Raw genomic sequence first — 15,228 nt, forward strand, 5'->3', positions numbered from 1 at the left:
CCCTCAGATTGGAAGTTGAGTATCCTAACCACCTGGTTATGCCAGGCCAAAATACAGTTAGTTACTACAATTGATAATTATAGTGGAATTCTATGATATCGATATAGTAATTTATGATTTTTTTGGTTATTCAACTGTATACATAAAACCTAAAAAAAAATCATTTCATGTCCTCCACATGCGAAATTTTAAAGGGCTTAGCAACCTACGTCAAGCAGCAACTGAGTACAAAGGTTGTAACTAGAAGAGATAATTGTTTGCGTCTATGTTTTAAGAAAAATGAGTTTAATAACTTATTTCTAGATAATAATAACCTATATACATATATAATATATAATAATTGAAATGTTATTGTATTTTGCTAAATACTAGTCTACTAAAACACAGCTAAGACAGGGTCAGTTTGCAAAGACTAAGGTCAATCTTATATTATTGGATAGGCTAACATGAGTGCACATACGTCGTGTCATTACAACTGTTACGTCTCTGTTCGTTTGTTAATTTTCCGTAAAAATTCTTTCCGAAGAAACTTTAGCGATACAGTCCTTTCTTAAATAAAACTAGTTTATTCTTTCTGAAAACAACTTTGCAATACACTTAATTTCCACAGTCACGCTATAATTCACAACGAACGACTCACGTGCTCGACTCAATTGTCAGTCTCTATCTCTGTCTGCAGTTCAATTACCATTCCATTGTTGCCGTCACTTCTTGGCGGTCTTATATACATGAATACCGCATATTTAGTAAACACTCGAGCATTCACGAACCTTCGAGAATATGACGTGTTACTAGCGTCACGTGACCCCCGCTGTCGTAACACAACTTTTGTAATGTTAGCCAGGCACAGCTGAAAGGTCAATATAACAAAAATAATAAATATATATATATAAATGTATAATGTTATGAGATTTAAGTATTTAATCCAAACTTTTATGTTTTTGGGTTATAATTTGTAGTCATTCGAGAACAAAAGAAGCGTAATTTATATTTATTTCCTAATTTTTTGCCCCACAGTGGCACAGTGATATGTCTGTGGACTTACAACGCTAGAATCCGGGTTTCGATACCCGTGATGGCCAGAGCACAGGTAGCCCATTGTGTAGCTTTGCGCTTAATTACAAACAAACAAATCCTAATTTTTTATGTTGGTTACGAGATCGGTCTAATTTATCGAACCCGTAGATATTCATTAGTGAAAATAACAGATAAAATATAAAGTTTTTCCTTAAGAAACGTTTGATAACTATAAGCATTTCGCATGTGAAATGTGAACATTTTCTGATGCATAAAAATATTTTTAATTTTAAAATAAAAATTACTTTGCAAGTTGGATAGGCAAATTGCGAAAATAAATAAAGGTATGAGAAAAACATTGCTTAACAAACCTTAAAAATGAATTTTATATTTTGTGTATGAAAGCATTCTAATGTTAACTGATAATCTGCCACATTTCGTTACCATACGCTTACTAATTTAAAAGTTATAACATGAAAATTATAACAAGCACAAAATGGTTACACGGTTGATCCAACAGACCGAACCCGTGCTGAAAGGGCTAAAGTGTTTCTTCATATAAAATTTGCCGCGTATAGGATTACTACGCTAAAAGTCGGCTTTCCATACTTGTGGTGGGCAGAGCCCAGAGAGTTCATTGTGTAGCTTTGCGCTTAATAACGTGGGATTTCGAAAATAACTGCCTTACTCTCACTAGAGGGATTATGTCGACGTTACAAATGTGATATCATGTGTTATATACGCTGGTGAACCTTGCACTTTTAAATTACGCTAAACGCTCTCCTTTTTAAAAGTTTCCGAGATAGATTTTTTGGTATGTACATGTTTGATTTGTAATTAACTAGTAGAAAGTTAGCATCGTAGAATGCATTTATTCTGAAACAACCAATTTTGGGATGTGCCGAGATCTTACCAATTATTATGCCGAAATCTTCGGCATACGTTAATAATGATACTGATAGGCTGTGGCATTGTGCCCGTTCACGGCTACCAGGCATCGTTCGTTACGTTGCCGTAGCTCAGGCTGTCTAGGCACTTGCACAAGTTATAGTAGTAATAGTAAGAGCATAAATATAAATGTGAAATAATAAATAAATGCGGATACCACAAAATATAATGTTGTTTGTACTATAGTATGAGTGTTTACCAGTTGTGTTATGTTTAATACCAGTGTTGATTCCACAATCTAGTTCCTATGTAAAGTACTTAGTGTAAAACACACTATTTTGAAATCATATTTATAAATTTTAAATGATAATAACTTTAACATTTTGTGTAGTTTGATTGTGCATTATTTGCTCATCACCACGTTATTTGGTTTTCTGATAATTTAACATGTATATTTATATGCGATTGTAGTTACATTTTGTAATTTTAGTGTTCATGTATTAGTTTTTAGCTGAGTACTTAGTATCAGAGTATTAAATTTGTTAATTGTTTATACGTATGTCAGAAATTTCTGATGAATGTAGTGTTTGCTCTTTAATTATATTGTGTATTTAGGAGGGAGTATATCTAAAATAGTATAGAATTTTTAATGGTTTGCATGTGTATCAATGATAGTAATAGAAATATTGCTGTTATTGTGTAAAGAGAAAATGAATAAAATATATTACAAGCCTTAAACAGTAGTAGTTTGTAGGTCTACATCAAAGAGAATAATTCAATACATAGTGTGAAGCAAAAATAAAGACATTGGTTTACAGTATCACTAGGTCTACAGAGTTAAAAATAAAGTTTCCTAAATCTTTATATCTTGGACATTAAAGGAAATCAGTTTTGTAAAGTTCAGGAGGATTTTAACCTTGTGCAGGACACCTATTTTGGGAAATACCTCAATCGGGTGACCATGCAAAGAAAGTGTGTACCATATTGGGAAAAGTAATTTGGAGTACCTCATCCAATGCAGCATATTTTTGTGTATGTATACATAAACTGTTTGTGCATTAACATCACTAAGATTGAAAATGTTGATTTGTATGGAAGTCATTTTGACCTACAAAGATTGTGACTTGGGTGAGAATGTTTAAGAAGAAGAAATTGAATTCTGTTTAATAATTTTTATCATACAAATACAGGAACATAGGCTAAAAGGTTATTTACTTAAAAGTGTTATCAGGAAAAATAATATTAAGTTATAAAATATTCAGAAACTTCAAGTAAGTAAAATGTAAGCACAATTAATATTTAGTGTACTGTTTCATTTATTTAAAAAAATCTCAGTGTTCCTACAATTTGTCATAAGCTTTCCTGTTTAATTTGCAGACTGTGTTGTGAAGAGTTTTGATTAAGATCTAAGATGACGATGCACATAGACTCCTATGTAAAAGAGGCCATGTACTGAAATGAATATAGAACAATCTCCAGGTTCAACTATAATTCATCGGCGTCCACCAGAAGTACTACTGGACGTTGACATCAAGCATGCAGAGGAAAGTTTGGGATTGGTTGAACAGAAATTAGAAGAACATCATGTACATCACAAAGAAAAGGTTTGTATATAACAAATACATAATCCAAGTTTGAGGTATTACCTATACCTAATCTTTATGCATGCATTTGTTTGTTCTTTTATTATCTAAATTTCACACATTTTCTGCATATTACATATACTAGTTTTATTTATTGTCTTGTACTGGTTATATTGAAAAGTTCAGAACACAAAAGTATACGAAACTTAGAATTATCAGGTTTGATACGTTTGTATGCACTTTTATTTAAATTGTGTGTACATACATAAGAAACTAAATATCTATACTTATTTGTATGTGTAAATTACAAGGTGAAAAATTTAGATATATGTTGATGAACATGAAGTTAATTAATCTCAACATGAGCTAAATGAAATGATTTAAACATTTTGAGTGATGTGAAAAAAGTAAATACCTATTTGGGTATTACATCAAAAGAGACTAGACACTGCATGTCTATGAAAAAAAACAACCTGTTTTAACTAAAGTTGTTGAAGCAGTAAACCCTATTCAATAAGTTTATGTATGGGGAAGGCTTGATTTTAATGCCTTAATTCTACACAAATAGTATTTGTAACAAAATTAAGTGTTGAAAACCTTTAAGTTTTAGAAATGATTATGAGATCTAATTCTATTTGCCACAGCTTACCAACAAAGAAAAAGTCCTCACTTCTCTTACAGCAGGTGCTATGGCAGGAGCTATTGCCAAGACTGTTATTGCTCCTCTTGATCGAACAAAAATTAATTTCCAGAGTAAGTACATATTACGTGTCAGTTAATTTTTCGTCTACAAGCCTTACCTAAAATTGTTTCCAAGAAAAAGTAATTACTCATATATTAATTTGTACAACTATATAAGCTTTATTTTTAAATGTGTAACTTTGATTTTTTTGCTATATATTTTTTAAATTTCTCTCTTCTTTTACATATATGGATTTTTATAAATTTTTGCAGTTTGTTTTCGTACTTTTATTCTTGTTTAGTAGTTTGAAAGAACTGCACCATTATGTATTTTTGTTGTACTTCAGTTTTATTTAGTACAATATTTTTAGTAATGAAATACTTAATGTATTTAATTGATTTAATTTAATTGTATTTATAAGTTGTTGTTTGTACATTAAAATGTTTAATTAATTTTAGATTAGTTGTTGCCATTTTTTCAGGTAATAAGAAATAATGAAAAGTGTTATATAACTCTCATAATCGTACTTTCTTACCTCCCACCCAAAATATTAATTAAAACACATTAATGTTTGTAACTACCTCCACCACTAAGGTAGACATAGGTTCTTTTCAACCCTGTGTGTGTGTTTCTCAGCAAGTTTCCTGAAAATGGATGAATGGATTTGGATGAAAGTTAGTATGAATTTGGACTATGACCAAATTTAGAAGTAATTAGTTTCTTGGGGGATCAAAGGTCAAGGTCACAAAAATCCAAAACATCCTTATCTGTTAACATTAGGACTGATTTTTCCCACTATTTTTGCTCTATACCTCTGTCAAAATGATCAGATTTTGATAAAACTTGTTGGACATGTGTAGAATATTATTTCTCATCGTCCTGCTAAAAATGGTCTGTGCCCATTGATAATGATAGACATACGGACACATTTTTCTTATTTTTTGAGAGCTGAATATGATCAATGCTGTGTGGCTGAGGATAACGCTCTACTGAGTGCCCCCTCTAGTTATTGTTTGACATTATGTTATATGTTCACAACAAACAAACAAGAAAATGTTTATTTGAAAGTCAGTTTGTGTATGAATGCATTTAAATATTTATGTGAATATTATTTTGCCAAAATTTTGCAGGTGGATCTTAAAGGTATAATTTCAGATTAAGGGGAAAAAATTAATGTGTATTTTTCATTTACAGTTTATCTATTCATGCTGAAATAAAACAGATAAGAAGATAGAATCCTTTCGACATCATGGAGGAGGGAGCTTATCAGAAGTTCCCTTCAGTATGAATGCTTTTGTTTTAACCCTGTTTTGGAAATATCATTTAATTGAATTCCATTCTTGTATGAAATTTTTTGTTGTGTGCAAAATGACTTTGATGCAGAGTAGTGTGAAGAAAGCTAAAACATTTTCAAATAATTCATTCTGCTTTTAGTTAAACCATTTTATGTGTTTAACAGTCCAGAATAAGAAGTTCACGTTTCGAGAAGCTTTCCAGTTCCTTATTGAAAGCTACAGGTCAGCTGGTATCCTGAGCTGGTGGCGAGGGAACTCTGCTACAATGGCCAGAGTCGTTCCATACGCTTCCATACAGTATGCTGCTCATGAGCAGTGGAAGCGAGTTCTACAAGTTGAAACTATTGTACAGAAGTAAGCAAACTTAAAGAATAGCATATTTTGTTAGGAGGCTTTATGTTTATTATTGCAAAATTGAAGTGATAAAAACTAATGATGACTTCTGTAATTTTCAAAATGCTGTTGATAGATTTAGTTTTATTGAATGTCAGAAAAAAAAAAGCAATAATTTTTACATTGTGTAAGAAACTTTGTGAAATGAATTAATCATATTTTACATTTTAAATGGTGTACAAAAGCTGTTATATTGTTGCCCACAGGTAAGCATTTTAGATTATAAAAATCTTTTTAATTTCCAGTATAATAATACATTGATAGATTGCAAAATTAGAGATAAATTTTGGAGTCTAACCAGCTAGCTAAAAATAGCTGCAAAAAGAAATATATCTATGTGATATATTTATTGAAATATTTTTCAGCTTTTTTTGAAACTCAGTGGCACATACCATCACACAGTTTCATTTAAAAAGCTATTCATAAACATGTTTAAGTTATTTTTGCATGAAGAAATATTCAGGAAATACAATTACATTACTTTTTAGAGCTTTTACAGTAAGTTTTCCAAGTAAAGCTGAATTTTTTTTAATTCTTTTACAGTAGTCAACGTGTATTTAGAAACTGTACTGAGCTTAATTTTTCTACAAATACATATATACTTTTTTTGTGAAACTTACTCTGTGTGAAGAGCTACAATTTGGTACATATTTTATATTGTACCTGCAAGCACAAAATTGTCTTGGAAAAAGTATATCGTAATGAATTTGATCTCACAAAAACATAATAATTTCAAGAACTTCATAATTATTAACGGTAGTTTTTTGCTGCTTGGTTATCATATAATTAATTTTCTTGACACCATGAAACATAGTTCATTAATCAATTTGATCTTGTTTTATTGAAAAATATTTTGATATTGTGACTGATGAAATAATTATAGGAAATCCTACCCAGGGAGGTCTTTCGTAGCTGGATCATTGGCTGGTGTTACCTCAAGCACTTGTACTTATCCATTGGACTTGGCCCGAGCTAGAATGGCTGTGACTCACAAAGACAAGTAAATACACTTTATAATTAATTCTAGGCCTGTTTATATGTATTCAGTAAGCATGTATTGTATTTTTTGGGGGGGTGATATCCTTAACCTCCCTTTGTTTTTTTCTTCTTTGAATTCAAGTTTTTTGTTTTTTTTTCACACAGACAAAAGGGATCTGGAAAACACACTGTGAAATATATTTCTAAATCTGTAGTAGATGTTACTATACAATAACATTTTCTCTTGACTTTCAGTCAGATCAGGCTACTTACTTAGAGCAAAATTAAAAATCGACCTGGTTTTAACAAGTATGAACTGTAATAATATTTACATACCACAGTTAACTTTTTTTCAATAGACATATGAGCTGAAAATACATTTTTTCTTCTATTTTTTTAATGTTTTTTTTGGGGGGGAAGGGGCTGTTTGTTGTGTCAGAAATTATTGTTTCAGTATGAAATTGCATACTTTAAGAAATATTACATAATGTCAAACATTTTCCTGATATTTGATGCAGGTAGGTCTAAAAACTTGGACATCCTAACACAATCTTTGCTTCTGTAATGTACAATATAGGACAATTAAAGTTTCTTATTGGCTAAATGTAGAAACAGAAACAATATAAAATGCATGAAAAATGTCTAAAAAAAGATTTATTTATTTTTGTTAAAGCTATAAATAAAAAGTTTCAATTCTGTTGAAGCCTAAATTTCATTATGAAAGTGTTATGATATCAGAGAAAATGTTTTCACACAGAATATCATACAGAGTTTTGTTCTTGGTATTATGGTATTTTTTTTTAGAAATACTTAATTATTTTTTAATATATTTGGTAAATATTAAATCTACAAATAGTTATATCAAAGATGTAAATAGAACTATTATAGATTGATTTTTAACACAAAAAGTGTATGTCTGTTGTGTCATCCTGAAAGCAACAAACTCCTCTCTCCTTTCAGGGGAAATTCAACCCCTTTGTATGTGGATAAATATGTTACATTGCTGTTAGAACAAATTTTTTTAATATAAGTGTATGATTAAAAACAACAACTCATGAAGTATGATGACGATGAACTGTGGTTAAAAGAACATTTTACCATTTCTTCCTGTTGTATCTGCTATTATATTTAGATATATTGTATTATAAATATTGTTTATCTTGTATTTTCATGTATAGTAGTATTTTAAAAAAAACACTAGAAATACCAGGAATTTAACATACATTGAAAAATTAAAAAGTTACTCATTTTAATGAAGATTTTAAAGCATTTGTTACAAGCATATATATATATATTAGGATGGCCCTTATTTTTGACCTGAGCTTTTAGTGGAGCATCCCGGAGATTTGTGAGGATTGGTGAAAACTAACTTGTATCCATTTTTAGCAAAATGCTTTCAAAATTTAGATGTCGCTTCTAAGTTTGATGTTTTACAATGCAGTGGAGAAAGCAATCTGATCCTGAAAGATTGAAGACAAGATCTGAGCCACATGCCTTAAACACTGGGAATACAAATAGGTTCTGTGTCTTTCTTGAGGCTTCATATTTTTGAGCTGATGCTGGAGGCAGTCTTTTTAGCTTCCATGAGAACATCAGTTGGGTCGGTCATCTTACTCCTCAAGTACTTTTGAGAGAAGTGGGGATTCCTGGATAAGAAAAGATTCCAGATTATGATGGATGCTGATACTACAGCTTTCTCTGTCTTGGACATTGAAGAGATATTCCGGACTCGGTAATCCAGAAGCAGCTATATAGAACTTTTGGAGTTGGTAACATTCTCTCTAGGAGGGATGCCCCTTTCAAGACTTCAGTTCATGGCTCCAGGAGCAATGCATCATGCTAGGTGGATCAGGAAAGCCACCTACACTCTCAAAGTCTTCACATTTTAAGGCCAGTTTAACCCCATGATCAGAGAGAAGGGAGCGATGCAAAGAAATTACATCAAGTATGTTACCAAGCACCATTTCCATTGTTCACTCAAAGGAATGACCTGCAGCTCATCCAGTCTCTTCAAGCTTATAAGATTTCAGATCCATAGGTTGTCAACATTACACCGAAGAAGTTTATTCACCATCTTTTGTATTTGTCTGAGAAACTTGTCTCTCTCGTCTTCTTTAATGACAACATGTTCGTGGAGACCAAGCACTGTATGTTCAAGCTCTCAAGAACTGCAGGACCATATTTTGGTGGTCAAGGAGAAGAAGAGGAGATTTTCTGATGCAAAAGAAAAGCACCCTCATAAAAGCTGTAGGAGTGAATGTTGTGTGATTCTGTAATATGGGAGCATACTAGCAGTTGTCAAGCAATTCATTTTCTATCTTTCTGTAATACGTTTGTTTGTAATAAATTTGTTTTTACTTCCTTTTTCTTCAAGTTTTCAGAGAATTTGCATTATGTATGCAGCTTTTTGTTTGTTTGGGTAGTTTGTTGTATGTGTGATCCACACTGTACAACACAGCATCGTAGGGGAAAAAACTTCACAAGGACCAGTAGCAACCCCTTAACATGCTTTGAACCTTGTCTATTTTAATTTTCAGTCAATCCTCATAAAAGTACAAGATGTTCCAAAAAAATTACAATTATTGATTTTTACCCTTCTGGATAAGGGCCACTCTAGAACATATTTAGTGTTTAGTAGAGTTAGGTTAGGGCCACTCTAGAATATATTTAGTGTTTAGTAGAGTTAGGTTAGGGCCACTCTAGAATATATTTAGTGTTTAGTAGAGTTAGGTTAGGGCCACTCTATAATATATTTAGTGTTTCGTAGAGTTAGGTTAGGGCCACTCTAGAACATATTTAGTGTTTAGTAGAGTTAGGTTAGGGCCACTCTAGAATATATTTAGTGTTTAGTAGAGTTTGTTTTGTTTTATACAGGACATTTATAGATATATTTGTCTTCGAAGTTTTTTTGTAATATCTATTGACATACATTACTTATACATAACTTTTGTGTGTGTGTTTGTATGTTGATATAGGTATACGACTCTTGCTCACGTGTTTTTAAAAATTTGGAAAGAAGAAGGAGCTCGAACATTGTACAGGGGTTACTCACCTACTGTTTTAGGGGTAATCCCTTACTCAGGGACTAGCTTTTTTACCTATGAGACTCTGAAAAGGTTACATTATGGTGAGTTGTTGAACTATTTCATGTTATGATCCTCGTTAGCTGTTGCATGTGATGAATTGTTTTAGATTGCACTGCACAAGATACAGCTAGTTGGCTGTTCTATGTATTTTAAGCTTAGAGCTGTTTGAAATTTAACATATTTTTTGCAAGTTGAAGAAAAAGTATTTCAAAAATGTTATTAATAATTTAAACTCTTCATTAAACCTCAATTAGAATGGGCATTTGTCACATACAATTTCTCCAGAGTTCTTATCATAGCCATTGGACCTAGTAAATTTTATCTTATCAGGACCTGTCAGATTTATTGATTTCATTATGACTTGCTATAAGAACAAAAAACAACAACATTACAAGAATCAAATATGAGAAATAACCACTGTTATTCAGTCTCTAAAATCTCATAATTGTGGACGTTTAACAACAAACAAAACTACTGCACATCTGATTTTAGACCCGTGTTTGAATGCTACGAGGCTGCAACCACGTGCCAGCTTGTGGCCCTGTCTGTGGTGTTATTTATATACATCACGTCATTTGACACATTCCTGTAAACCTAAATTGAATGTACAGTTTGTGTAATCAAAGTAAAAGCATCAGTTGTATTATAATTTTTTCATTTATGTGATATAATTTCAGAGTTTTTTTTTATTGACTCTTTCGTTGCAAAAGAGAATTAGAGGCTTCCTCAGATCCAATAACATGATCTGAGAACTGTAGTTTTGAGCATTATTAATAGCCCATCTATATTTATGGTAGGAAATGGAGCTGTTTTGCTCAACCAAGCAATGGATACAAAAATCCTTTATATTTAGATATAGTTTTACATGTTATATAGCAACAGATATGAAAGTTCTTTACACTTAAGTATGGTTTTACATGCTGTTTCTAGTGGTAGTTGGCTGGTTAAGTTCTGACATATCCTGTCACTTGTGTTTATTTTAATGGTTGTAATGTGCCGGAAAAATGACTTCTGTTTAAATTGTAAATTAGATTTTTAATCATTAGTCCTTTCATACATGTACTTAGATATAAGAAAAAGCTGGACTGTTGAAAGTACCTTGATATAGTTTATCGCTAAAGATTTTTCATAGGATTTAATTGCAAAAGAAAGATAGGACTTTTTGTTAACTTCATACTCGTTAATTTTTCTGATAATATTTCTCTACTATATTTATTTTTTGAGATTCTCTTAGCAAAGCTTTCAAAAAAGTGTTTGTAGTTAATAGTGCTAGCTTCCATACATACTTTTGATCATTCTGTTCAGGTTGATATAATTTTACTAAGAAATATAAAGTATAGTATTTTCTTTTTAGCACTGACTTATGTTAATGATATTCACTGAAACAAACACGTACATAGCGTGAAATTAAGATCAGCAACCAATGAAAAAATCCTAACAATATGCAAGCAGTTATCAGTTACCAAAGATGTTTGTTTTGTTTTTCATTTGGATTCTATATTCTCAGCTTTGACTATTGCACCAGTAGCTCACTACTTAATGTCTTATTTTCGGACATTTGAGCACCAGAGCAGTATAAGAAAAATTAAATGCTGTCTTCTGGAAGGTTTAGATATGAAAGGAAAAAACCATTGTATAAAGAATATGTCTGATAATGAAGAATGGCATTTTTAGAAATTACTTCATCATATTTCATTGATGAACAAATGGAATATTGTTATCGTTATTGTACTTAATTATTCCCGAAGTTAAGCACAATATTTGAGTGTATGAGTTTTGTTTCTTTGTACTGAAACTTAGATATATGTATGAGTTTGTTTTCCATAAATTAAAATATGTGAATGAGATGTTCTCCTTATTACAGAATATACTCAAAGAAATGAACCAAATCCTGCAGAGAGGCTTGTGTTTGGTGCTTTGGCTGGCTTGTTAGGTCAGACTTCCTCCTACCCACTAGATATTGTTCGCAGGCGGATGCAGACGGCAGTTGTAACAGGCCGAAGTTATCGAACAATTAAAAGTACTCTTACTATTGTATTGAAAGAAGAAGGTTTGATTGGTGGTCTCTATAAAGGATTGAGTATGAACTGGGTCAAGGGTCCGATATGTGTTGGGATCAGCTTTACAACTTTTGATCTCCTCCAGAAATTCTTCAGACAGCTTCAACTTTTTAGAAACAGGTAACACTCAGTACCGCTGTTGTGGAGACTAGACCTCATGATTGTTGCACCTGGAAAAGTTTCATTTAGATATGGAAAATAAGTTTCCATAGTTTAATACAAGTGTTGTTTCATACACTTAGTGAAGATGACTCGTCTAGTGTGGTAAGCATGAATGCACTCGATCAGTCATTAGTTTTCATAGCTGTAGCTGTTGTTTCACACACACACACACACACACAGTGAATATGATTTGGCTGATTAAATAAACATGATTGAGCTTGAGTCATTTAATAGGTTACATAGTTCCAGCTGGTTTAACACACTCGCTTAGCTTAATAAACCAGACGGTTGTTGAATCATTCATTACATTTTAGACAAAATATGTTGTTTTTTTTAATTGTGAAATAATCTGTAGTTGAGATAATTAAATACAAGAATATTGTTACATAGTTCCCCCTTACTTTTTTATCTAGTTAAATCAACTTTACATTGTTGCCTTTTTTTGAGTTGTAAGATAATTTTTTCTCTTTAAAACACATATATATATATATTTTCCTCATGAGAGCATTGCTATTAAAATATGATATTAAAGCAGGGGTGAATTTCAACTGGTACATACCAGTACCAGAATAAAAATGTTTTGTACCAAATTATAAATATGGTACTAAAATACAATTTTTAAATTACTTAATACATTATTGAATTATAAAATAGTTTTAAAAATTATAGAACTGTGGACTGGTGTATATTTGCATATTCACATACTTTGTTCAGGCATAAAGTTTTACCCAGCATTAAAGGCGTAACATAATCTTTAAAGTAAAAGGTTAAACTGGTTCACTTAGCTTGATGCACCACAAATTCATACAGAATTTGTAAAGTTTTCCAGCTTAAACAATTCCAAAATTATGAATCTGTTTTTTCCTTAGATTATTTATAGTTTTATTTTTGTCATGACTGTACCTTAATAACACAGAATTATACTAAAACATTGTTACTTTGGGCGAGACTTTATGATCAAATGTTTTGATTAACACAAAAAAATGAGAATTTTGGCTTTTCAGTCTCTCTGTTTATATAAACAATATAATATTAAGATAATTACAAATCATTGTTTATCAGATACTGATTTGACTAATAATCATTTCGTTTATTGAAATTAAACTTAAAGTTTATGTTGACTATATATATATATATATATATTCATAAATGAAGAAGTACAAAAAGGTTGAATTCATTGTAAGTGATAAGAACAAATATTATTAACATACCTGTGTAAATATACTAAAGTGTAATGTAATTAATATGGAACTTTTATTAATTGCAGAAAAAATGCAATCTAACGTTTTCAGTTTTTTTATCTAGAGGACTGGTACTAATTTAACATTCAAAGGGGTATGGTTGATAATAAATATGTCTATAGGTGCGTATCAAAAAGTTGGCTGAAAACACTGTGGGGGACTTTAAAGGGGTATGGTTGATAATAAATATGTCTATAGGTGCGTATCAAAAAGTTGGCTGAAAACACTGTGGGGGACTTTAAAGGAGTACGGTTGATAATAAATATGTCTATAGGTGCGTATCAAAAAGTTGGCTGCAAACACTGAGGGGGACTTTAAAGGGGTATGATTTCTAGTAAATATATTTATAGGTATGTATTAGATAGTTGGCTGAAAACATTTGTCTTAAAAACAAAATATTACACACACATCACAACTCAAATTATGTGAAAGTTTGTAATACAGAATCGGGTTTCGATACCTGGGGGGGGGGGGGCACGGTGCAGATAGCCTGTTGTATAGCTTTCCATTTAAACACAAACAAAATCAAGATTGTTGAGCTTATTTACCTTTCCTTTTTTTAAAAGTTTTAGTAGGAGCTATTGAACAGAAGAAAATTCAAAATATTGTTTACCTGTGTTTCACAGAGTTTTAATAAAACTCTTACTTCCTCTAGTCATTTGTTATCTGGATTTGATTCTACCTTTTTTTCTAAACACTTCATTACCTAAATTGACCCAACTTATTTCCCCCAAATTATCCTTTTTTCAAGAATATAAAGATAAAGTAAAGAAATCAGAGTATGTTACAGAAAATAATGGCAATAAGTTCAATATGGTAATGTTCCAAATCCTACTTAGATTTTCAGTTAACTTTTTTTGTGTCCATGAACCTCAGCTTGACTGTTGTGTCAAAATTCCCTGGTCATTACAATGAAGAAGGTAGACACACACTAAGAGGAAATAAACCTATAAAGCCGGACACAGTTAACCAACCACCTAGGATCTTACGTTTTATTCTGTCAGTACAAAATTGCTAATCACATCGTATTTCATGTTTGGGGGGAACAAGAATGCATCAAGTTTTAAACTTCTGTAACATGTTCCTGTAGTGTTTTCACAAACATTCTGATCAATTTTATGTACATCTTCATTTATCTAAAATAAGCTGAGAGACCTCTTTTATTTGTAGGGTAATAGAATGTAAATATTATCAAGATTTGTTTTTGAAATGTTATCCAAACTTTCCTGTTCTTTTATAACTATCCCAATAACATTTTAACAGGATCATCTAATAAAGAAAAACTAACATTTATAGGTATTATACTTGATCAAATTCTAAGTACACGTGCAGGAAAAATTATTCATTCCTAACCTTTACAACACTTTCTTGTAATAAAAACCTGTTAATATTCTCACAGTTTATGACAACACCTTTCCCAGCCAATATATATAGATAAACAACATTACCAGTGGCAGGTTTATTCTTAAATACAGTCATTAAAAATATTTTTTTAATATTTATTTTAAACTAAAATTTTATAAACTTTGAATAACTCGAAGGGAAATACGCCTTTTTATGGTGGCACAAAATTCCAAACTCGAGTGGCAATGCTCTTGAGGGGGGGGGGAGGCAGGTATATGCCAACAGCAGTGAAAGAATTAAGATTTTCATCCAAATACATTTATGTACATTACACTTTAAGTTTTTAATTTATTTATTAAAGAATACTGGAGTAAGATATAAGACAGAAATATCTACTAGTTTCACTTTTCAGGTTAGTGTTGACCTATGTACATATTTCATCTTAAAACAAATTGTATTAAATATATACACGTAGCTGGGATTTTAAATTAATTTACTT

General features: G+C 31.3%; 1 protein-coding gene across 2 annotated transcripts; it reads left to right on the forward strand.

The window, feature by feature from the left end:
* Positions 1–1,704: 1,704 nt before the first annotated feature.
* On the forward strand, positions 1,705–15,222 carry LOC106462383 (mitochondrial coenzyme A transporter SLC25A42-like). Of its 2 annotated transcripts, XR_002611230.1 has the most exons (8): positions 1,705–1,831; positions 3,283–3,509; positions 4,133–4,241; positions 5,630–5,819; positions 6,742–6,858; positions 9,812–9,963; positions 11,787–13,507; positions 13,584–15,222. XR_002611230.1 is itself a non-coding variant. In XM_022389632.1 (7 exons), the coding sequence occupies exons 2-7, from the start codon at positions 3,363–3,365 to the stop codon at positions 12,104–12,106; spliced, it is 1,035 nt and encodes a 344-aa protein (XP_022245340.1). In that variant the 5' UTR covers positions 1,705–1,831; positions 3,283–3,362; the 3' UTR covers positions 12,107–15,222. The 2 variants fall into 2 exon arrangements, 1 of the variants encoding a protein (XP_022245340.1); XM_022389632.1 differs by having other exon boundaries at positions 11,787–15,222.
* Positions 15,223–15,228: the final 6 nt, after the last annotated feature.

Source organism: Limulus polyphemus, unplaced genomic scaffold (assembly GCF_000517525.1).
Source record: "Limulus polyphemus unplaced genomic scaffold, Limulus_polyphemus-2.1.2 Scaffold1154, whole genome shotgun sequence".
Taxonomy (NCBI): domain Eukaryota; kingdom Metazoa; phylum Arthropoda; class Merostomata; order Xiphosura; family Limulidae; genus Limulus; species Limulus polyphemus.